Source organism: Calypte anna, chromosome 2, assembly GCF_003957555.1.
Source record: "Calypte anna isolate BGI_N300 chromosome 2, bCalAnn1_v1.p, whole genome shotgun sequence".
In the NCBI taxonomy this organism is placed as follows: domain Eukaryota; kingdom Metazoa; phylum Chordata; class Aves; order Apodiformes; family Trochilidae; genus Calypte; species Calypte anna.
In genome coordinates this window covers 76,511,455-76,535,475 of record NC_044245.1, presented here as the reverse complement: position 1 = coordinate 76,535,475, position 24,021 = coordinate 76,511,455, and the positions used below count along the sequence as shown (strand labels likewise).

At 38.9% G+C, this 24,021-nt stretch overlaps 1 protein-coding gene across 1 annotated transcript in view; it reads right to left on the bottom strand.

Moving 5' to 3' along the window:
• Positions 1-20,448, bottom strand: part of RETREG1 (reticulophagy regulator 1) — a 63,052-nt gene extending 42,604 nt beyond the window's left edge. The window contains exons 1-3 of the mRNA XM_030444064.1: positions 20,177-20,448; positions 8,746-8,852; positions 7,013-7,043 (exon numbers count right to left, since the gene is read on the bottom strand). Coding sequence (XP_030299924.1) covers positions 7,013-7,043; positions 8,746-8,852; positions 20,177-20,448 — 410 coding nt within the window. The remainder of the gene's footprint in view (positions 1-7,012; positions 7,044-8,745; positions 8,853-20,176) is intronic.
• Between the last annotated feature and the right edge of the window lie 3,573 nt (positions 20,449-24,021).

Below are 24,021 nucleotides of genomic sequence, written 5' to 3'. Positions count from 1 at the left end.
CTGCCAATAAAAATCAATTTTGCATTTGCTAAGACTATAGTTCCACAAGCATGCATCCACTTTCTGCAGTACAACAAACACTTCCTATATGAGGAGCATTTTGGAGTATCATGATTTCAAGCAGAAATATTTTCAGTATGTTGTCTTGCTTTTATTAAGCCATATATAAATTTCAGCACAAACTTATATGAATAGATAAGCTGAAATGAACAGAACAGCAAGCATTACAAAATACCAGGAATAGAACTCTCTGAATACAATGCATGACTTCAGATTATACTGAAACTGAAAAAGGAAATATTTGCACTCTGAAACCTGTTTTTATCTGTTTATCTACCAGATTATATTCTGCTCTCTGACCTCCTTGTAGGTCCACAGACAGTTTTTTCTAGGCTACCAGATTTCACACAGTCATGGATAGCTGCATGAAGTACAGATCTCATCTGGATGACCAACCCAAGACTCAGGGATTGCACAACAGAAACTGATACCAATAGCCCCACGTTTCAGTACTGACTGACCCACATGACTGGCCTTGACGTACATCAGCTTTGTTGTTACCTACAGCATCAAGGAAATGGATTAACAAGCACAAAACAGGAACACTTCTATTGCAACCTTGATTCTGTTTAGATTTCCTAATGGAAAAAGACCTCATACTTCCTAATCTGCTCATCTGTGAAGAAATCTTTGCAATACCCTGAAGCACAGAACATTTTTTTTTTTTTTTTTGAGATCCAATAAAGCAGCATACCTTCAAGGTCTCAAGAGTGATCTGAATACACAATCATACAGTTACAGAGATTAATTTCAGAGAAACTGCTTGTATACACAGAGACAGAGGCAAATCTAGTCCCCATGCTTGTTTGGGAGCCCTTCAGTTGTTACTGCTGTGGAATGCTATCCCAGTATGTTGCTGAAAGAGTCAGCTTCTTATTGTAAACAATGAGCACCAGCCAATGGCATCCTTGAAAAAGACAGGCACTAAGACCAACAGGGAATAATGACAGAAGGGTGGTAAATGCTCTTACTCATCTTACCACCTGGGCTTACATTATATTTTCAAGAGAAACTAAAGGTGACCCTTAAAGTACAATGGACCTGATCAGCCTTACAGATACTTCATTTAGGACAACTGGAATCATGCTATGTATCTCACAAAGTCCTTCAACTCTCCCCATTGATCACAAAATAAGGCTATGCAGACTATATCAGAAATCTTCAGGCAAACGTCCTGCAGACTGTCTTAAACCAACCCAGCAGGCAAAGCATGTAAATCAGATGTAAATCAGAGCCTCAGAAAAAAACAAATGAAGCACGGTAATTAGAAGAAAGGGGGAATTGTCTCACCTTTAGTGATAACACAGGGTATTTTCCATGGCATTGACATATTAAAAATTTTGTGTAAGTGTATTATGGGATTATGATTAGACTCAAGGATTTTTTTTCTAGGAAAAAAATAATAAGCAAATGCGTTAAGTCTGTCGAACTCTGAGTGGTGCTAGCACAGAATATTGTTCTTCAGAATCCACAGACCACTGCAATACATACAAACATCTGAGTTGGGCTGATGCAAATGTGAGTTTGTGTAGGTCGAAAGATAAATTCGGGTCTTGGAAAGTTACAACCTGAATTTGAAGCTGATCTGTTGCAGAGGAATTCAGCACCTGCAGACCCAATAGCTCCCAAGAACTAATACTGTTCCCCCTGGAAGCAAACAGTAACTTTGACAGTTTTGGGGGCCCACACATTTTGCTGCAGTAAACTTTCAAAAATGGAATCTCTGAAGGAGGGACTGGAGGAGAGGAGTGGCAAGAGAGTCCTGGACTTGGACTGTGTGTGTTTGCAACCTTCTACCAGTGAAGGCTGCTATCTTAGAAATATCCCAGCTGACTACTGAGCACCTAGAGAGCTTCAATATTAGCTCATGGTTTCAACATGAGTCCTAAATGGCTTCAATAAAGACAGCTGCCAGTTAAAAGTTTCAACCAAGAAGTGTTCTTTTCTTTAAGTGTTCCCATTTCTTCTTACAGGGGTCTAAGTTTTGATCAGACTAATAATTTGGGCAGCAGTGTTTAAGACTGCTAGGATATTCCCTCTTCTCTTGGGACCAGAAGAGAGAGTGAAAATCAGGCTTGGGATGAAAGCCTTGCACTTCCTTCCTTTTCCTTCCTCTCTTCCTCTCTTCCTCTCCCTATCTCTCTCTTCTCCAAACTATATCTAAGGACAGGAGAACTCTCCCAGGATTTATTTTCATGGCCTAAAGAAGTATAACCAAGACATTCAATGTATAATAATGTAGTAAGTACTATACACCTACTGCAGTCTATGCATCTGATGCAGCCATTAGTGCAGTAGGGAACCTGACACCATCTTTGGTCAGCCAAGTCTCTTCCTAGACGTCTGCAGCTTTTATTTGTTTGAGAACATGATAAAGCATTGAGAGGCCTGAAAATTGGCTATGTATAGCTGCCAGTTTTCACAGCATTAACTCCATTCTTTCCAACTGATTTTATCCAGTCACTGGAGTCTATTTTAAAAGACTGTTGCTTAGCCTTTTCTCAGGCTGCAACTGCTTGCATTTTTTCAGCTTGCTATTTATTTAAAAATTATCCTTTTGTATTCATTTTACCTCCTTAAGTCTGACCGCTCAAGAAACAAAAGTCTGCCACAATTCCTGTGCATATTCCAATACATCTGCTAGTGCTGACAGAGAAACATTAAGTTTCAAAGAGGTCTTGTTAGGATAGGAAGAAATAAAGCAGCTTTATAAAGTAAAGGAAAGTAATTTAACAAGTGACCTTCTCCACTGCTCCTTTAAAAGTTACCACTTTTTTTTAAAAAGGCAAGATACTGGTAGATAAGTACCTCAGGATCAAAAACGTGGTGTAAGAACCTGCTTCACCTGGTTCAGGATGAGACCTCATCTTGCTTAAATTTTAAATGTTTTTAAACTTAAAATAGTACTAAATGACTCCATTAGAAATAAAAGCACAGTTCATCTTACACAGGCACATTTTAAATGGGAGACAACAAGTATTCTTAGTTTGGGTTATTGCAATAAAAAAATCAGGCTACACTTGCTTTAACTGGTCATCAGTGCTCAACAAAAATGAAGGAGAACCAAAAGCAAATGCATGATATTAACTGTATCTTTATTGATGGACTCTGACCACTGATACTTGGAGGCAGCAGAAGGGATGCAAAATGCATGCAAATATTGAAAAAAAAATGCAAATTTCCAAACAGCGACAATTGGTCATTCACTCTCCAACTACCACAGACTTCATTTGAAAAATTAATAGTACAAAGCATACCATTTCACTATTAAAAAGCTGTGCCACCATTTGTGAAAAAACAGAATGTGACAGCAACTAATTGGCATTAATTTCCAAAATAATTATATTACACAAAGGTAAGGCAGGAAACCAATGTTTTAAGATAATTTTCGTACTTTTTTTGTACTTTCTGACTGAGTCTATTTTGATAAACAGTGCATGCCAAGGTTGTCAGGAGCTAAAATAGCTCTTGGCACAGTTTTGGCATATGCCATCTAGCACTGTCCCAAAAAAAACAAGGTAGTTTCAAAGTTGGCACAGACCAGAAACACTTTCCAGCCTGCACAGGGCCATTATGTACGGCCCGTGAGGCAGCTCAGTGCTATGGACAAAGCCGGTTTGCACCTGTGTGCCTTGATGCCAGAGAATGGTCACAAACACATTTGATTTATTAGAACAAGCACTGCCTCTCACCAAAAATACCAGAGATCTACTAAATATTTTTCTCTGCACAGTAAGCATGTGATTCTCTGCTGGGTACTGCTTTTTCTAAGCACTGAGCATGGGGATACATTTGTCACAGGTTGTTTATAGAAGATAACATGAAAACAGTTTTTCATACCTGTTTTTGAGTAACATGAAAGGCAACTATGCACCCAGTCTCAACATTTTACAGCTGTTCTTCAAATTTTGACCCAATCACCAGGCACATTTATGTTAGTATTTGAAAAAAGAAAATAACAACAACAAACATCCACCCACTATGCAAACAAACATAAAGTCTATATGTGAACTTAGAAAAGCTCTAAATCAAAGCTAGGGTGCAACAGGTGAAATTTCATTTATGTTAAATAATCACTCTTAAAGCCACCTTAACACCAGAGGCTTGTGAAGTGTCTAAAGCAAAATCTATTTTTAGAGAAGGTATGCAAGAGCCAGAGTACTGCAAACCAGTAAAGATGTATCTCTGTTCTGTGCAAACGGTCAGGAAATCAGTCCTATGGTAAAGGCCACCACATCACAAACCTGTGCTTTCAGAGTCAGCAGACTTCCAGATGAATTCTGATATCCATAAAAACTCACCTGAATTTCTGAGAAGGCTTTCAGCAAAGTCTTGCATCAAATGCTATTATGGAGACTAAGAGGTCATGGGATATGAGAAGAACTATTGTGATAGAGATGGAGACCAATTGCAAGGAATTGCAAAGCTTTAATCAGGTATCAAGCGATTTGCTTGCCAAATGTCTTGTGAATGTCAAGACATTCGCATAAAAGAAAAATCTTGAGGTCACATGCTTTAAACAGACCTTTGGTACTCAGGAACATAATCCTGAGATAATTAAAAATCCATGAAGACTTTAATTTAGAGTTCAGTAGAAGTTATAAAGCGAGCACTGGGATTTATTTTGAAAAGATGAGATGATATTTTTCTGACTATGTGTAGTCATATGTCAATGTATAGTCCAGGGGCCTCCCTGAATGCTGAAGGCTATTTCTATGCCAACAAAAAGGACAAGAAAAATAGCAGGTAAGTGCAGAGAAGCACACTGAAGATAACAAAGCTAGAGAGAACTTCTATTTTAGGAACAGTTAATTAGTGATGGACTGAACAGGACATGATAAAAGTCAAAAATTGTTGAAGAATATCAAGAGAATGACTGTTCAGTATTTCTTCCAACACAAAAAAAGGCATAAAGTATAAGAAAATATTATATAGCAGTAAAAAACCACACGGCTGTGGCCCTAAACACACAGTCTGAGTTGTGGATATCTGTGCTACAGGGCATTGTGAATAACAGAAGTTTTTAAGAACAGAAGCAAAGACACAAATTCATGGAAGGTCCACCTAGAAGAGCTTGGGGAAGAAGAATTTAAAAAAAAAAAAAAAAAAAAAAGGTTGCTCAGAGAAAGCCCATCCAATCTGGCCTTGAACACTTCCAGGGAGGGGGCATCCGCAAGTTCCCTGAGTAACCTGTGCCAGTGTCTCACCATGCTCATAGCAAAGAATTTCTTACTCATGTCTAGCTTAAATATGTCCTCTTTCATTTTAAGACCATTACACCTTGTCCTGTTGCTACACACACTTGTGAGAAGCTCCTCCCCAGCTTTCTGTAAATCCTTTCAGGTACTGGAAGGTTGCTATAAGGTCTCTCCAAAGCTTTCTCTTCTCCAGGCTGAACAACCCCAACTCTCTCAGCCTGTCCTCGTAGGAGAGCTGCTCCAGCCCACTGATCATCTTTATGGCACTCCTCTGGACCTGCTCCAGCATGTCCATGCACTTCTTGTGCTGGGAGCTCCAAACTGGACACAGTACTCCAGGTGGGGTCTCATGAGAACAGAATAGAAGGGAAGATTCACTTCCCTTTACCTGCTGGCCATGATTCTTTTGATACAACCTAAGATATGGTTGGCTTTCTGGGCTGCAAGCACACACTGCCGGCTCATGTTGAGCTTCTCATCAACCAACATCCCCAAGTCCTTCTCCTCAAAGCTGTTCTGGATCCAATCTCCACCTAACCTGTAATTTTGTTTGGGATTACCCTGACCCAGATGCAGGACCTCATACTTGGTCTCATTGAACTTCATGAGGTTGGCATGGGCCTACCTCAAACCTGTAAAGGTCCCTCTGGAAGGCCTCCTTTCCCTCCAGTGTGCCCACCACATCACACAGTTCGGTGTCATCACCTTATCTGTGTGCCACAGCAATGGCTCCTCAGTTACAATGTCTGAAGCCCTGCTGGTCTACAAAGACACACTGAGTAGCACTATAAACATTTTATACTGCTCAGTTCCTCATCTAGACTGTCCTCAGTTCTGCACAGTTCCTCCTCCATAGTACCTCCACTGCAGGTTTATAAGAAAGTCAGAAGATAGTTCAAACCTTTACAAGTTTAGGAACAATTGCATATCTGAAATGAAGTCTGTAACCACCATGGTATTGCTAACTATCTATGGCAGAAAAAACCTCACATCTTTTTTCCAACTTTGCATTAGTCTCTCTCCAGTGTTAGGGTGTAATAAAACAGTGTACTACAGGATGTTTGCAATGCAGCAGTTGTTTTCAAATTACGTCAGATATGCAAGTATTCTTGGTGGTCTGTTTAGAAGAATAATGCTTTAAATCTACAAACTTGTATTCTGAAAATTAATCGTAAACTATTTAAAGACACTGTTTATATTGCAAACAAATCAGTTATATACTGTACTTACAACATTATACAAACATTTGACTGTGGACTGAGTCAGCCCAATGGCAAGTAACAGACTTCACAATTTTTTATTAATTTAATTTCCTATGGATATCAAATAATATTTATTTGAAATTATGATGATAAATTGTGTTGACTACTACAGAGATAAAAGGACGCCTCAGGAAGCTTATCTAACCACTCATCTTATGATAGTATAATGTTTTAGAAGTAAATTACTTCCTTAACCAACACAGTATTTTTCTCTAATAACAAACTTCAAACCAGAAAGCACAAGACATGATAATTCCAATGCAATAAAAAGCATTTCAAAAAGTATTTTGATATGTTACTGTAGACTCAAATCAGAATACACTAATCATTAAAAATTAAAACTGATGAAAAAGTGATAATAGCTTAGAAAAGATGCTATGATTAAAATAATTCAGATCTTTTAATTAAAAGGAAAATAAACTATTTTTAAAATTCCACACAACCTTAAAAATATATATTACATAACCAATATATTAAAAATAATATGCTTACTTGCCAGTGATGGTCCTCCAGAGCCGTGCACCTGCAATTGTGGGAATGTAAGATGAAACCAAATGCACTAGACCAGAAACGTTATTATTATTATTTTTCTTTATTCATAAGGAAAGTTCAAATTTGGGACAAAGTTGCTAAGAAATTCTCTGTAACAGTCAAAACAGGAATGGGACATGAATGTAGAGCAATAGTGCCTGAATTAGTTTACACAAATTTAACCTACCAGTTAAATTTATAAATGGAAAAAAAATCAGTTCTTACATAGCTACACTTTCACATGGAAAGAGAAGGTAACCAACATAACTTATGCTTTACACAGACACTTTCAACATTCCTTTTGAAGCTGTAATAGTCTTGCCATCTAGTGGCTGGCTGGAAGTGTAAAGTAGCTACCCAGAAGTGTTACGCTAGGTAGAATTTTTTTTCTGCTTTTTGGAGCGGCACTGCCACAAGATTTCTACAGTATTACTTGAAAAACCCAATTGTTCTTGAACTCTGTGTACAATGCCATTGACAACAATAGTAAAAGAAAGTTAACTATAGTATAAAATCCCTTCTGTAAGGTGGGCAACAGAAGTCTTCCTAGCACCATCTCTATGATGAATGGATAAACAATCACATAAAAATGGGAGTGAAACACAAATGAAGCTGGGATGGTATTATTGCTCTCTTAATTTGGGCAATATTGGCAAATCTAGGATTCAGTCATTACAAAAATATTAGTAATTACAGCTAAGAGAGAACTTCTTAGTATCAAATTCTGCTAAGCTTTTAAAGTTGGCCTCTGAGCTTGAATTACTCAAGCAGGAAAAAGAATGGTAATGAATACTCTGGACAGGATAATGACAATAAACTAGGCTTTAAAAAAAGGCTGTGAATAACTGCCATAACTTAGCAGGGAACAGAAGGCTTTGGCAGTCAAAACTGAAGCGGTAGTACATGAAAAAGGAATACCATGATTCCCTCTGACACCTATTTCCTGCTTTTTCACTATGCAGAGGTGATTTTTCAAACATTTGCATGGAGATTCAACATCTAAAAAAAAGGCAAAATAAGACTTAAAAAAATATAAATTTTCCTGACAACGAAAATTGCAGACTGATGACGAGCATTTTGTGAAACAATTTTCTACATGGTAATGAAGTACAGGACAGAAATTAAAAACCAAAAACAAACAAAAAAAACCTGAAACTAGCCCAGGCAACACATTCAAAAACCTTTTCAGACTTGGTTGTATTCATGTAAGACTTTATACACAATGCAAACTAGGCTACATAAAATAGAAAAAGAATACTGCTCACTTCTTATTTTCACTGTCCTAAAATAGGTCCTTTCTCAATCTATTTACAAATTTAGACAATTTATATTTGGTTTCCAAAAGTGATGTCATTAGAGTCTTGTCAGAAGAAGTAGGAATATTTAGGAAAACTTTGTATTTTGGACAATAATGCATTTTCAGACCTAGCAGTTAAGAAACAAGAATGATTGCTTACTGATACCAATTACACTTGCAATATAAGAAATTTACGAATGCCTTTTCTTAAAATTATAACAAAATTTCACTGAACATGTTAATAGATCATAGTAGATATATTATTTCACTTTGAAATTAGATAATATTTCACAATAATCATAACATCCCATTTAGTAATTTAGTGATTTAGTAATGAACTAGCGTGACCTGAATTGCAGGTGTTTAAGCAGGGAACTCTATCAGTTTACTGTCTTACCTTTTATTCTTGAAAATACCAAATCCTTTATTATCTGAAGAACTAGCACTCCAAGTATTATGAGAGAAGTCAGATGATACACTCTCCAAGAGGTTAGTGCAACAAACCTAGAATGTCAAGAAATAAACATTGAATGCTTTTATAGTTAGTGAAGGATACATAACCTTACAGTTGATATTAGTACTGAAAACAAAGAGAAAAAAATTAGATTAATACTAAGTTAACTGAATTTAGTTTACCCCCATAACCTTCTATGGGAAGCAAACACTGAAAACTCCAAGCACAGCAGTCTCATTTACAGATGCAGTCACTAAACATACATTGAGTTTGTGGTAGATTCTTTCTAAGCACAGAGGAGTCACAGAAACCAAAGTATTTCAATTATTGCAGAGGACACATAAATTTAAAAAATTAGTTATGGTTTTATTAACTTAAACTATCCTGGCACAAGACAATTTTGTTACTCACATACAAGAAAGGTTAAGAGATTTCCTTGTATTTCCTATAGAATCTACAGCCACACAAGATTTTAATACAGTTTTTTTCTTTCAAATTTAAAGATGAGGTAAAACAGTATCACTCATGGTATATTACTCAAACTTGTCCTCAGAATAAGCTTTTGTGAATTTTTAATTACATGAACATTTTAGAACATGCCTAGTCAAGTCAAACAGTCCTAGACTCAGAACGTATGATTTCTAATCTCATACACTGCTGACTTAGCTATTCAGGTGTGTTTGGAGATTAGCATTTCTATCTGTTTTACAAAAAAATTTCTTAACTCATAAAAAAGGATGCAAAGCATGTAAGATTTATAATTCCATTAAAAAAAAAAAAAAAAAAGGAAAAAAAAAAAAAGAGCTAAAGTACTTCAGTAGATAGTCTCAAGCACATTAAGCCAGAGATGTAAATACAGATAATGAGCATGTTAGTATCTTTCTCAAGGTAAAAGCAAAAACAATTAACTTTTTATTTTTTTAAAGTTGAGGATAGCCAAAACCAGTAAGAAGCCTGTCTGAGGCAGTGGATCAAATGAGAATACCAATGGAAACAAAATCATACAAAGCTGGGAGGCTTCCAGGAAACCTCTTTGACTGAAAAACAGGGCAACTGGCCACCCAATTAGCTGCTGCTGCTGCCCATTTTCTGCAAGGAGGAGGAAGGGAAAAGGAACAGCAAGCATGGCCTCTTGAGGAAGCAAACACTGATTTTTAAGAAGAAAATTGTCTTCTAGATGTTTCTAACAAGCTCGAGACACACTGAAGGTTTGGAAAGCTGCTCCACCATTCCTTGCAATTCTCAAGAAAAACAGACTACATAAAATGAAACATCTATGGCACTGATTTTCACATTTAATACAAACTCTTAATTCCCAAACACCCTGAGCTAGGATATGATTTCCAATACAGATAAGCTCATTTTGAAAGTTTTCTGACTATTAAAGGTTTCTACATCTATGCAGTCTGAGCTATAATACTCTATAAAGAATCAAAACAAGTAATGAAAACAGAACTTCTGTATATTTTCAGCCAGCTCAAGAAAAGCTGAAAACATCAAGAGATGTTAAGAGAAAAATGATTCCAAGGCAAGTTCTTTCAAAGCTGCTGAAGCATAGCTTATTATATCAAAAGTCCTAAAAACTTTGCATCACGTTGCCCCACTACTTTTCTTGGTGATAATCATCATCATTAAACATCCTCAATTCTGTTTAATCATATAATCATAGAAAGTTTTGGGTTGGAAGTGACCTCAAAAGATCATCGAGTCCAACCCCCCTGCCAGAGCAGGATCACCTACAGGTGGTCACACAGGAACACATCCAGGTGGGCTTTGAATGTCTCCAGGGAAGGAGACTCCACAGCCTCCCTGGGCAGCCTGTGCCAGAGCTCTGTCACCCTTACAGTGAAAAAATTCTTCCTAATATTTATATGGAACTGCCTGCGCTCCAGTTTATAACCATTGCCCCTTGCCCTGTTTTTAGTCACTCCTGAGAAAAGCTTGACTCCATCCTCCTGGCACTCAAACTTATAAACATTATAAACATTAAACTTATAAACATAAAAATTATAAACATAATTATAATAACATAATTATAAACATAAATATAAAATTATAAACATAAACTTATAAACATTTATGAGGTCACCCCTCATTCTCATCTCCAAGCTGAAAGGATGGAGTCTAACTGCACTGAAGACTTTGCTTAGCCTATCAATTTATTGATAACGGAGGAGAACATGTGACAATGTATAGAAAAATCAAACAAAAAATTTTTATGGAAGTTCAAGGCATCAGAAGTTTGTCACAAATCGAGACCTGTAAGTTATGTGGGCTTGATAATATGCTTATTCTATAGATTATTTTTTGGAGCCTGTGCATTAATATTTTATAGAAACAAACTGTGTTACAACTTAGTGACTGCCATTGGCCTTTCCTCAATAGTGTAAAGAAATACATCGATTCTGAAATTTATGTTTGTGTGTGGGAATACATGTGCACACATACAGGCATTTTACCAGTTGTGAAAGGTACGATCAGACGTTTACTGAGAAGGTTTAGCCTGTCTTTCAAAGAATATACAGAACATGTTTGACCTACTTTATGCTCACAACTAAACCATACGTAGTTTCACTGCAATCACAGCTGTCACCTGCTGTTAAAAACAATTGCACTAATGCGGTCATGGATTAGCATACAAGGATTAGCAAGGTAGCATCCTCTCTGAAAGATGCTTCCAAGTCATGTCATTCTACCTTCTCTATACTGCAGTATTTCTGCTCCATAGCTTTTGGGGAAGAAGAAAAAAAAAGTAAAAGTAGTCTAGGGTGAGCAGCTAAGGCAGCAGCCAAACAAGGGCTTTTCACTTATTTGAAGAGCTTTGAATTGTTCTGACTGTACTTCCTGTGCCTTAACATTATTAGCTGTCAAAATCCTTCCTCCCCTGCTACTGTTTATTTCTACTACGCTGTTTGCAGGCAAGATCAATGATGATTAATTCATTCAAAGCCAACGCATGTCACACCACAGGTGCTCTAACAATACAGATTAGCAAACCTGTTAGTAAGCCATGTCAGATCTATATCCTTAAAGCCCTTATTGGTTAAAAGCCGGTAAGATCCCCCTGTGTGATTTCTTTATACGTCTACCATAAACTTAGCAAAAAAGTGCTGGGATCTGAAAACCACTTACTATGCTAACAGTGTCAGGATTCTAAATCCTTATAGGAATTATCAACATGATGCATAGCAACCAGACTAATATGAAGCTTCAGTGCTACTGTTGCTTATTATTAAGAGTTAGGGCTTTCCCCTCCCCTTTTTAAAAACCAAACCAAACCAAAATGGTTTATTTAAGTATTTCTAATACATGTGCATATTTGACAAAACTGAAAGGCTCCAGCATGACATTGTAATACACTGCACAAATTTACAACCTCTATGTGAACTGCTCTTAGATGTAAATAATTTTCATAATAAGGTTCCATAAATATCAAAATGCAGTATCTACAAATATTCAAATCCATCTGCTTATGTATTCAACACATTTGAAAGCCATAATAAAAAATAAGCCTTTTATTAAAATATTTCAACCAGAGCAGAATGAAGAACTGGAAAGCAATTGTGATTCATGATTTATGTGCACAGGTTGCAGGGTAAAAGATGAAGACTGATGGACAATTCTAACTTAAGTCAGTAACATATAGGATAGGAATTCAAACTCTGTATTCTCTACCCAAGCTACAACAAATGACATTTTAAACTTATTTGTAAGTCTAAACATAAATAGTACAATTATCTAAGAAAAATATTAAAAAAATCTTTATAAAACTTGGCATTTAATCACCAAAGATAAATTTGCTTACAAGCAAAATTGGTAAACTTGTCAGTGTACTGATAATCTGGGGAATAGGATCAAGTCAAAAATAAAATGTTGCATTTCAAAATTATCTCACACTGTTTGCAAGGAAACCTCTTGGAGAATGCAGTAGTAAGAATCACATTTCAACATCTGCATCGTGTGAATCAGACTTATTGTAACCTACAGCATTCCACTAGGCATACAAAATTAAAAAGTTGAACTAAACAACATACCTTCTGAATCTACCATGGCATGAACTGCTAATGCTGTACCACTGACAACAGAGGATCACATTTCCACGGAAGTTAAAATTATTCTGAATTAAACACGTAACATCAATAACCTGGCTTCCTTTGCTTTTGCAGAAATACACCCAGATGACCTTAATTAACCTGTACTCTGTCAAAGTACATAAGAAATCTTAGTCCCATTTTCTCATATAGTAAGCAGCAGTTTGACATTAAGCAATCCACTTCTATCATGCTGCCCTAAAACTCCTTTTCTTTTCCTTTTTTTTTTCAGTCCTGTAACATCTACCACAGTGTATAGCATGTCCTCCTAAAACTTTCACTGTTCTCAAAATTGTAGTTACCATTTGAAAAATGTAATTGTTTTGAGTTAATATATGAAGAAACTATCAGTTTCTCTCTTAAGAGGCACAGAATGTTTAAGATTTAGCAAGAGGGAACAAACCAAATGCATGCTATTGTCTATTCTCTTTTGTTCAGGATTTCTATATTCCGCAAAGTCCTTATCCTGGATTTGGTCCGAAAATCCATCTATTCTCCATTGTTTGGGATTTCCATCTTCCACAAAGTCCTCAGCCTGGATTTGGGCCTAAATTGTTTGGTAATGCTCACTTTCCCTCAGTTCCTCAATTATCCCACTTGATTTCTTTCCTGATTGATCCTGTTCTCAACTTACTGGTTGAAAAATGCTGTAAACTGTCCAGGTTTTTATGTAACACTGTCTGGCTCTCAAACAATGTCAATTTTCATTCCCATAAACCAATCTCTCAGCTAAAACTATGTGAACTGTCACTAAAAAGCTGTTCAGATAATGGCTTTATATTTTTTTGCTAACTAAATTAAATTAATTTAACTTTGTTCCACTTTTCTACCTCCAAAGCCTTCATAAGTTTTACTAATTCACATTGGGAAAGTGAACATAAGCTTAAAACTGCCTGAATGAAAACAAGTAGAGCCTACAATTACAGCACAACTTGTGCTGCCATCAGAATTTTAGCCTTACTTGAGAAAGTGTATTTTGAAACATCACCTTCTAGGGAAACAAAAACCCAACCCCCCAGTATTTTTTTTTAGGCTTTCAGAACAAACAGCACTGTACTGTACTGTAGCATGGTATAATAAAATAAAAACAATACCAGTAAGTTACAAAAGGTTGGCAAAAGGCAGCAAATTAAGTAAATTAAGACTATCAGATTTAAAGAAACAAATTTGGACCCACGTTAGAAACCCATTCATGTGAATGAGCAGTGAATTTCAAAACTGCCTGTGCCAGAATTTTTTCTTCTCTTTCCTGGTTATGAATGCATTATAATTACAAAAGAAATCTATCAATACATAACCTACTTTCCTACCTTTATTTAAAGGTTAAGAGATTGAAACTCTTATTAGAGTTTCAGGCAAGAATACAATCTATAGCATTTTAACTTATGTGTTATCCTGATACTTTGATTTTGGGAATGCAATCCCAAACCTACTAATAGCTTTCAGACTAGAGCTCTAGACTAAGCTCTAAGATCACCTGCATAACAAAGGCAGCTGAAGACAGAAATTTCCCAAATTCAAACCCACATTTCTTTAGCATATGGTTGCTGTAAGACATTTTGTCATAAAAACACATAGGTGTGATTGCCTGACTTACAGATATTACAAGTTTAGGATAGTGATCTGAAGGCTAACATACTACATACTGACCTCAAAACATCAATACCTCTTTTTACTCCATCTCTTTAATTTTCATGCTTTTTTCTTTATCTTTCGATGTCATAGATTTCTTTTATTCCAATTCTTACTTTAATTTTGTAATTTCCTTCCTGTACATGGCCACTGGTGAATTTCCCACATATATTCTAAAAAGAAGCAAGTAATTTGAAACAAGTATTTTTTCCTAAGGATATAGATTTGGGCAAAATTAATTCTTTCTGTAATATTTTTGCTTGGTATGGTGTCAGATTCGAATGTGGTTTTGGGAAGATGAAGTCTGAGAGAGGACAGAAGAAAAAGAATACTAATCAGCTGGATTACTGTGTAAGCTAAATTGAAACAATAGAGAATAAAATATTTATATATGTCAATTTGCAATTTCAGTAACTGCACTCATCAAAAATCAGAAGCTTTTACAGTAAAAATAAAAGTTGAATTTATACAGCCAATGTGAACTATACAAAGTCCCTGAGAATTTCTTACTAATGACACAGGGTAGCATGCTGATAATGAGGAGTGGTTTGAATAGATGAAAGCCACAGGACCCTTGCATAACGACTGTGTCATCCTTACAGAAGGGACCACACAACCTGCTGGGGGAAACAATCACCAGCCTTTCAACCTCGCAGGCAATATTGCTACACTGACTGAAGGAACACCGGCAATCACCACACCAGCCTTCTGGGAGTAACAGCACCAGCATAAGAAGATCACCTCATTCAGACAAGACCAGGAAGAAAATAACATTTTGTAAGCATCAGGCTTCCCGAGGTTGAGGATGCCAGGTTCACTCAGATGTCCTGTATGATCTGTTCCTGAGGATATAACCAGTGGTACCCATGGTCAATGCTGACAGCAGGCAGATATTTAGTCCCCTTTGTCAAACACTTGAAATGGAACATAAAGACATAGCCATACCAAAGATGTATATAACTATGAACAGCTATAAAAATGTGACAGCTGCATGTCTAATGGGTCAGTTTCTTTTTCTTAACAATGAATAAAATTCCAGATGCAGGCATACACTCCATATATATCCTGGTCTAAAAGTGCAGAAACCTTGCTTTATGGGCAAGCTACCCATAAAGATGCAGTAGTGACACCACGTACAGTTCAAATGTAAACACCTGAAAAAAATGCTTAGCCTGGTATTATTTTCTTACACCAGAAGACTAAATTAATGAATGAAGAGTACTTTGAGATCTCTCCATGGTAAGCATTATAATTGCCAAGCAGAAATTTCAAGCAAGAAACACTTCTATAAAAAATCTTCAGTGAACTGGATACTTCAAATCAAAACAAACACTTGGGTAACAAATCTTAAAGCACGTTGGATACTTACAAGATGCCAAAGGTCTCAAGTCTGAAATGTGGTTTTGCTACTAACTTTTCAATGGCAATTAGATTTTGTATCTGGAATAACCTTACTAGTCCAGTCTTAATAATGCACAGCACATGGCCAGTTCAGATATATTAAATATTATTTCCTCTCTTGATTAATTCTCCCATAAAACCAAAACCAAACCAAACAAAAAAAACCCACACCAACCATTGGGTCTGAGACCAAACCAAACAAAAGCTGAGTACGGATAGTGAGAAAGACAGTATTTTTAATGGTAAATTTGGCCATCATACTTAAGTAAACTGGGAATGATACTTGTCTTTTAATTTGTTCATCCAGTACAGTAACATCACAAAAAATTGTTAACAACAGAACTGCAGTGGCATACAAAGTTGTCAATAAGAACGCATATAAAACTCCTGGAAAAAAAAATTGGATTTGAGCTGGAATAAGAACAACAAACAGGGTAACACCATAAATTCCTTCCACAAGCAGACAGAAAGAGGAAAAAAAATCTATTCTTTTTTTTAGTCTTTCTACTATCTCTGCTCCCAAGAAAGCCTATGGAAATAAGTAATTTGGGGAACTAGTGAATAGATGTCAACTGCTGCATCTAATGATGACCTTGCAGGCCCTGATGCATTAGGTTGAAACAAATACCTGCAAGTATAAAACATCTGTTTGAAACATGTATCTGAAAACTGCAACAGACATGTAGGAATACAGAATTACTAAAAATGCATACCCCCAATACCTCACGGAAATATTTAAGATGAAAGACTGGGAGAACAAAAGTTAAAAGCTGCTACTATCCTCTCTACTCCATACACAAACACAAAGTAACAATCAGGCTAGAATACTACCTTAAAATCTAGGACTGACTGGTAATGTTTGTTCAAGATTAAACCCAACACTGAAAGTTACCAGCCTGCAGCCTAACCCTTAGAATACCTGGACTAAACACTAAACTTCTGGCACCAGAATTTCTCTGCTCTTGGACAAATGCTCATTTTTTTCAGTTCTATGCATGTTAAAAAAAAAAAAAAAAGGGGGGGGGGGGGAGAACCCAAACCAAATCAATTTACTTTCTCATTCGGGGTTTTTACTTCAGTTTGTAAACTATATACAGAAAAAAAGTAGAATCCCTATCACATTTCAGATTATTAACTGCTAAGTAATAAGCATTTCAACCCTAGTTAATCTTAAAGGTGCTCAATTGGGGTCATTTTGGGCAAGGGGCTTAAAGCTATTCACAATGAAGAAATATGGGAATTGATAAGTGACGGATGCTTTTTCAAGATTTCTTTTTACTTCAACTGCCAGTCTAATTTCATTCATTACTAAGAAAATTTTATTAAATGTTATTTCACTAAATATATCAGTATATATAAAAATCTACATTGCATTATAATTAATATTTTATACATTTATTAAAAATAAAAAGGAAAGCATATTAAGTCAGCTTCTACAGGGCCTGAACTTCAATGCAGCCTGAATATTATAAACCCAAGGCAAGAGAAAAATGGGATAGTACTGCCGAGTTTAAGAAGGTCTTGAACACAAGATTAAGAACTAATTGCTTTAAACCTTGTTAAAGAGCCCATGATGGTTTGTTAGGACTATTAAAAAACTGAAGGAAAACAGAGTGAAATTAAATTAATAAATTTCTCATACCTACAAGACAATTATTTCAGTAGTAAGTGTCAAAAAGGCATTTATACACAGTAACACAGTTAAATGATTTTTAAGGGGAAATTGCAATCAAAAATATATGCATAGTAAAAAAAAATATTTTGTGAGAGGACATCAGAGAAACAGTTGACACAGAACATCTCCTGGTGCAACAGTTTACACATGAAGTGTTTTGAATGGTATTACTACAAGAACTATACTAACTGTAAGGGAAAACACAGTCCCCCTGAAATTAAAGGGCTGGTAGAACTAAACTACTATCCACTACTCTTCCAACATCTGGAAAACTGTAAAACTAAACTTCCCTTTCCCTTCCTTCCTATTCCACCAACACTACTGCTGATATAATGACAGAAGTATCCCACTCAGCAATACAGACTTCTCGATTTTGAGGAACACTGAGATTAGAGACCCTAAACACTGAGTATAGAACTACCTCTGCAAGGGACAGGAATACCTCCGGCACAGGAAGAAGACAGATGAGGCACATAAAGCAGTAACTGGGCAATGTTTCTTCAACCTAGGCTCTGGCCAGTGCAACACGCAGTTAGGAGAGACTTCACAGGCAGCAGGAGCAAACTCTCCATCCCCAGTACTAAAGCAGCTGGGACGGGCTGAGTCATTACAAACCAGGCTGACCAGATGGATTTCAAACAGGAAAATGGAAGAAAATGAGAAGCAGCAAACACTGTGCTGCAAACATCCACAATGATGACACCAAAGCAGGGAAATATGAAACTAGATTTAAACAGCTGTTTCATCCTCAAAAGATTCAATTTCACAGGTTCACTGACAACATCTTTCTGATGTTCTTCAGTCTCAAATCACCCAAGTTTACTGGCCATCATATCCACTCCTATATATTTCCTAGCGTTGTCTCCACCTCTCAAATCTCCCTGGCACTAGGATAGAAAGCTTCCTGATGAGGTACAACAAAACACCAAATTAAAAGCAATCCTTGCCCTGAGTTTTGCCATTTTGACCCACCTTGACAGTTAGAGAGTACAGTGAACTGTAAACTTTGATAAAATAACCTCAAATACCAGTCTCAAAACAAGTGGCCAGTAAGACTACCAAAGGATATTTTCTAGAGGCATTACATAATGCATGCATTACGTACCTTGCCTGTGATAAATGACAGACAAAAGAATAGCAAGGAGATTGCCTGGCAGCTACTACTACTCCTTGAGACACAAAAATGTATTGTTAGATAACGTCCCTGATAATTTTATCAGAGCCATGTTGCAAAGAAACATTAAGCACTATGACTCTTCCAAATTGCTGGCAGAATGGATGATCTTTATGCAGAAAATGAGAGTGAAATCATGTCATTTTCTCAATGGAAGGATTTACCATGGATACTTCAGAGCAAGATGGATAATAAAAATCAACCTGAACTAGACATCACACACATTGCTCCCGGATTACAGTAAGTAAAATTTATGTTTTTAAGACACCTGCACAGATATTTTCCTCTGTGATTCAAAGCTTCATAAAGTTCTCTTTTCATGACTTAAATTTCATATTTAAACATCACAGTGTTGGGGTTACAGAAAAGTAACTGGAGTTTGCAATTAATCCACCTCTTTACTCCTTTGCCTTTGAATGGCTTAAGAGGAAAGGAGATAGTTCTAATCACAGAAGGGGAAACACAATTCAGTATTAGAGTCTCAACAGTATTATTAGCCGGGGCCCTAATACATTAATCACTCTACATGAGCAAGGAGGCATACAGCAACACTTTAGGAGAGCAGAAAATGAAAAACGTAGACATTGCCAAAACATAGTGACAGGGGAAATTCCTGATAAAGTTTCACATAGAAAAGTTTCTTCCTACAGAAATAAACAGATGTCACAAACAACAATGAACACATCCTTATGTTAATTTCTGGGGTTTATTCAACAGATCTGTATGTGACTAGAAAAAGCTTAGTCAATAAAGAGAACTGGTGCACTGCAGTAACATTCCTGCTATCCCCACACCACAAAGCCTCCACTAACTAGGCCACCGATTTGGGAAAGCACGCACAACCCAAAGTGAACTCTGAAGTACTGGAGCAAGGCAGCAGCGCAGTGCTCACTCACTACGGGCTCGAGGGTTCCAAACTCAGCACAGAACCGCAGGCCCACGGCTCGGCTCAGCTCAGCTGCAAGAAACCCAGCTGCCCAGCGGGCTGTGCCGCGGCCGCCCGGGTTAGCTCTGATCTGAAGCTCCTTCCACCTACGTGAGAGATGAGAAGGGCGAGGAGAAGCACGACACAGAAAGAACCCGCCAAGCAGATGCGCACAACTACAGGACCATACCCCGCCCGGAGCGGCTGCCGGGGACAGGGGAAGAGATGGCGCAGGTGAACAGAGAAACCCGACCTTCCCCGTGGAGGAGCAGCGGAAGAAGGGGGGGCAAATCCCACCGGAGACCGACTTGGGCTCGAGGAAGAGGGACGCAAACCAAGCGCCCTCCCGTGAGACAAGAAACTCGAGGGGGGCAGGCGCTCGTCGCCGGGCGGGGCGGCGGCGGGCCGGGCAGGGGCTTTCCTCTCCCGGGGAGGGCGGTCCCGACCCCGGCCCCCACCCCGCCCGGCTCGCTCACCAAAAGAGCAGGTTGGCGCAGACGAAGGCGCCCAGGCTGCGGAGGGGCCGCTCCCAGCTCAGCGCCGCCGCGATGCAGCAGCCCAGCGCCAGCCCCGTCTCCCCCAGCAGCGCCGCAGCGGCGGCCGCCCCGGCCCCGCCTGACACCTCCATCGCCTTCGCATCCCCGGCCGCCGCGCCCTGCTCCTCGACGACCTCCGTCCGCTCCCGCCCGCCGCCGCGCTCCCCACCCGCCTCCGCCTCACAAGGCTGCGCGGGAGCCGCGCTCGCCATGGCTCGGTGGCGGCCGCCGAGCTGGCTGCCGCTGGGGCGGGCTGAGCAGGGCTGGGCCGGGCCGGGCCGGCTTGGTTGGAGGCGGGGTAGGGGCGCGGCCCGGGCCGGGCAGCACCAGGGGCGGGGCCCGCGGCACTGCCGCTAACACCACCCCCCCCCCTCCGCCCAGCGGTGGCTGTGACGTCACCGCGAGCCGCGCACCAGACACGGCGTGGGGGGAGAGGGAGGGGGAGAGGGTGGGGGGAGGGACCCCCGGGCAGGTGTCACGAGGGGCTGCGCGTGCGCGTGGCAGGTGCTGGGGGCGGGGCCTCCCCGGCGAGGGCGGTTGGTGGCGAACGCGGCTTGGACCGTTAGGGCTCTCCCAACCCCCCTCACCCCTCCTTACCTCTCGCCTTACGGGTCCCAGCAATGTGAGGCGGCTGGGAGTAAGGGCTTGGGGGTGCCCCTTGCCTGCTGGCGAGTGCAGGGCTTCTAAGTGTTCATCCAGGCTGAAGAAGTGACCTGGTAACTTTCTGGTTCCCGGTTGGGGAAAGGTGGAGAGCCGGTTGCCTTATCGGCTTAGGAAATGTGAGATGAAACCTAAGAAAGGTGTTAACACTGAGGCGCCTTCTTGAGTGTGTCCCACAGCCAAGCAAAAGTCTCCAAAAAAAAAAAAAAAAAAAAAAAAAAAAAAAAAAAGTTCTTGTGATCACATTGCTTTGAATTGCTTTGATCTTCTGAGACCATGAAAAGGAGGCTGTAGGATTTGAAATTCTATACTTTGTCAATTATAGCTGTCATTTGTACCTGGCCAGCCGGAGGCTCAGGATGGAAGCTTGATGCTATCTTTAAAGTGGTGATGTGCGTAACAGCTAATGTGATTACTGGGGAGCTGAATGCTGGAGAGCATGGCTGCTGAGAAACATCACTTGAGCATCTGTTGTTGGACAGGAGCAGACAAGAATTGGAACGCAAGAACATGTCTCACAGTGCAGCGGCAAAGTAAGAAAAATAGGAGAATTCCAGACTGGGAGTTAACACTTGTTTCTAGCTCAATTGAGTACCCCTTGTTAGCTTGTTTTTTTGATGAGAAAAGGAGCCATACTTCAAGGTTATGCCTTTTTTCTCTGAGGTGAAAAAAGAAAAAATATCCAAAATTTAGTTGCAGTGTTAACTACGTTACACATCTGCTGTGTATTTTGGCTAGATGACCTTGGGAAGAAGTTGTTACTTCTCTGATTCCATGTACTCTATGGAGTATATGAATATACCTGAGAGGAAATGCACAAAACTTACTGTGCTCACACTTCTAAGAAGCTGGGGCCAGTCAGACCTGCCTTAATAATTAGCCCAGCTGAAAAGTGATTGATTAGGTGTTGTCATGAAGGTCTGAGAGAGCAAAAGGAAATAGGCTTCCCTGGAAACCCAAAACACCTGGATGGAAAAGAAGAGCTCTGGAAAAGTAGTTGCAGCAAAGCTGGAAAAACACTTTGCTGTTCTGCTTCAGTTTTATGCTGATGGATAAAATTTGACTGAAAAAGTCTTGATCAAAACAGGGTATTGTTTCCATGCTGGAGAACAGGCAGCTGTCTCCTATTTGGCTGTTACAGCCACTGGGCTCTGCGCCTAGTGTCACTCAGCAGCAAGCTCCTCTCTCAGGTGTGTGCCATGGTTGCCTATGGATGCATAGCCCTTGTTTTTGGGAGTGGGAACAGAGGGAATCCTATCCATCCATGGTAGTAAAATAGGGTCTTCTCACAAGGAAAAAAGAGGTAGGAAGAGGAGCACAAATAGTGGAGTTTCTCCTGTAGTTATGCTGCCTTTTTTGGTGACATGGTAGGATGCTGTGTTACCTCTGCCAAACAACTGTTCTGATGAGGACTGTAACTTGCCAATATTGTCCCTAGCTTAGCCAGAGGCAGTCTGCTCTCCCCTGCTAGTATGCAATTTTTTCAGTAATGTTGGCTGTCCTAGCCAGCGTGTAAGTCCAACTCCAAACAGTTACTAGACAAAGCTGGAAAGAAGTCAGGTGTTCCGTATGTACTTCTAAAGTGGCCATGGGGTAGTTAGCCCTAGAAAGCACGTTTGAGTTCAAATGTTTACATTTGCTGTTAAGCAATCTTAGATCCTGATTTGTATTGAGCTTGTGAAACGTGGATAATGACAGTATAATCCTATGACCCTAAAGATTAAACTTATTTCTGGTGATGTGCCTTTACCAGTATTTCATGTTTTTTAAAAACATTTGAGTATGATTGTATGCCTACCTCCTCAATTTATAATTTGTACTGTACTCACTCACAGATACAGTAGTTCAAGAATCTCCCTTCTCCTCAGAAAATGGGGGATGGAATCTCTGAGGGGAGGATGAGGTAGGATTTCCTTGGGCAGAAAACTCTTTCATATTTTTATTAGACTTGCATCCATTCTAGATTACTGGCCTCTTCTTTCCTGACATGCACAATGAAGGATATGAATAGAAATTAGTGAAAAGTTCTTCCAGTTTTGTAATTTAGCTAATGGAAAATAAAATGCTTTATGTATTGACAGGCACCAGCTTTTCTTTTTCACTTTTGACAGTTATTGGACTGGATTTGTACAAATGAGCTCACCAAAAGCACTCTGGTAAAAGTATCAGTGTGAGAGGAGAGAGATCATTCATTGCCAGCCATTGAAACTTTAGATGTCTTTTTGAGAAAAAATTAGGAGTGAATATGCTCCCTGACTTTGATTTTTTTGTGTTTTGATATTTTGCCTGCCAGAGTTTAAAAGGTTTGTGTTCAGTTTGTGAATTTGTGCCTGGAAAAGCTAGCTCTAACAGTCAGCATATAGGGCATGTGTGAGCTGTAAGGCATGGAATTAGGTATGGAACTGCAATGTAATTGATGGATGAAAGCCGAGGAGAAGGCTTTCTAAATGGTTGTATCAAAGGGGCTTACAAATACCAACACATTCTAATTCTGAAACGTGAAAATCATGATGTCAACATGGAGTAATATTGTTGAATTCATTTGTGGGGTCCAACTCAAAATGGTATGATTAAAAAAAAAAAAACCAAACCAAAAAACAACAACACAACAACTTGTTTTCTGTTTGCTTCAGTCATAACAGGATCACAGAACAGGTTATTTTGAAAGGAACATCTGACAGGCATTTTCTCCCTATATAAACAGTCATTCAAAGCACCTTGGTAGTTGGTTATGACAGGTTGTTTCTGCACAGTTTAGTTTTCAACATCTCTGAGGACTGGAGATTCTACAGCATGCTAGGGACAACCTTACAACATCTGGCCACATTAATTTTGAAGAATATTTTCTTATTATCTATTAAAAATGTCATGCTCTGAAAATTTTGCCCATTTCCTCTAATTTGTATGGTCTGTACCTCATAGGGGAAGACTCTACAATTGTCTGTTCTGTTACCATGTACAAAGTACTTAGCTGATCCCCATTAACCATCCATTTCTCCAGGGTGAGAGAACCAACCCAGCTCTCTCAGCCTCTCCTGTATCACATGCTGTATGCCACTGACCTTCTAGAGACTCTCTGGACTCCTTCCAGTATGTCAGCCTGTGTCTTGTGTTGGGTTGCTCAA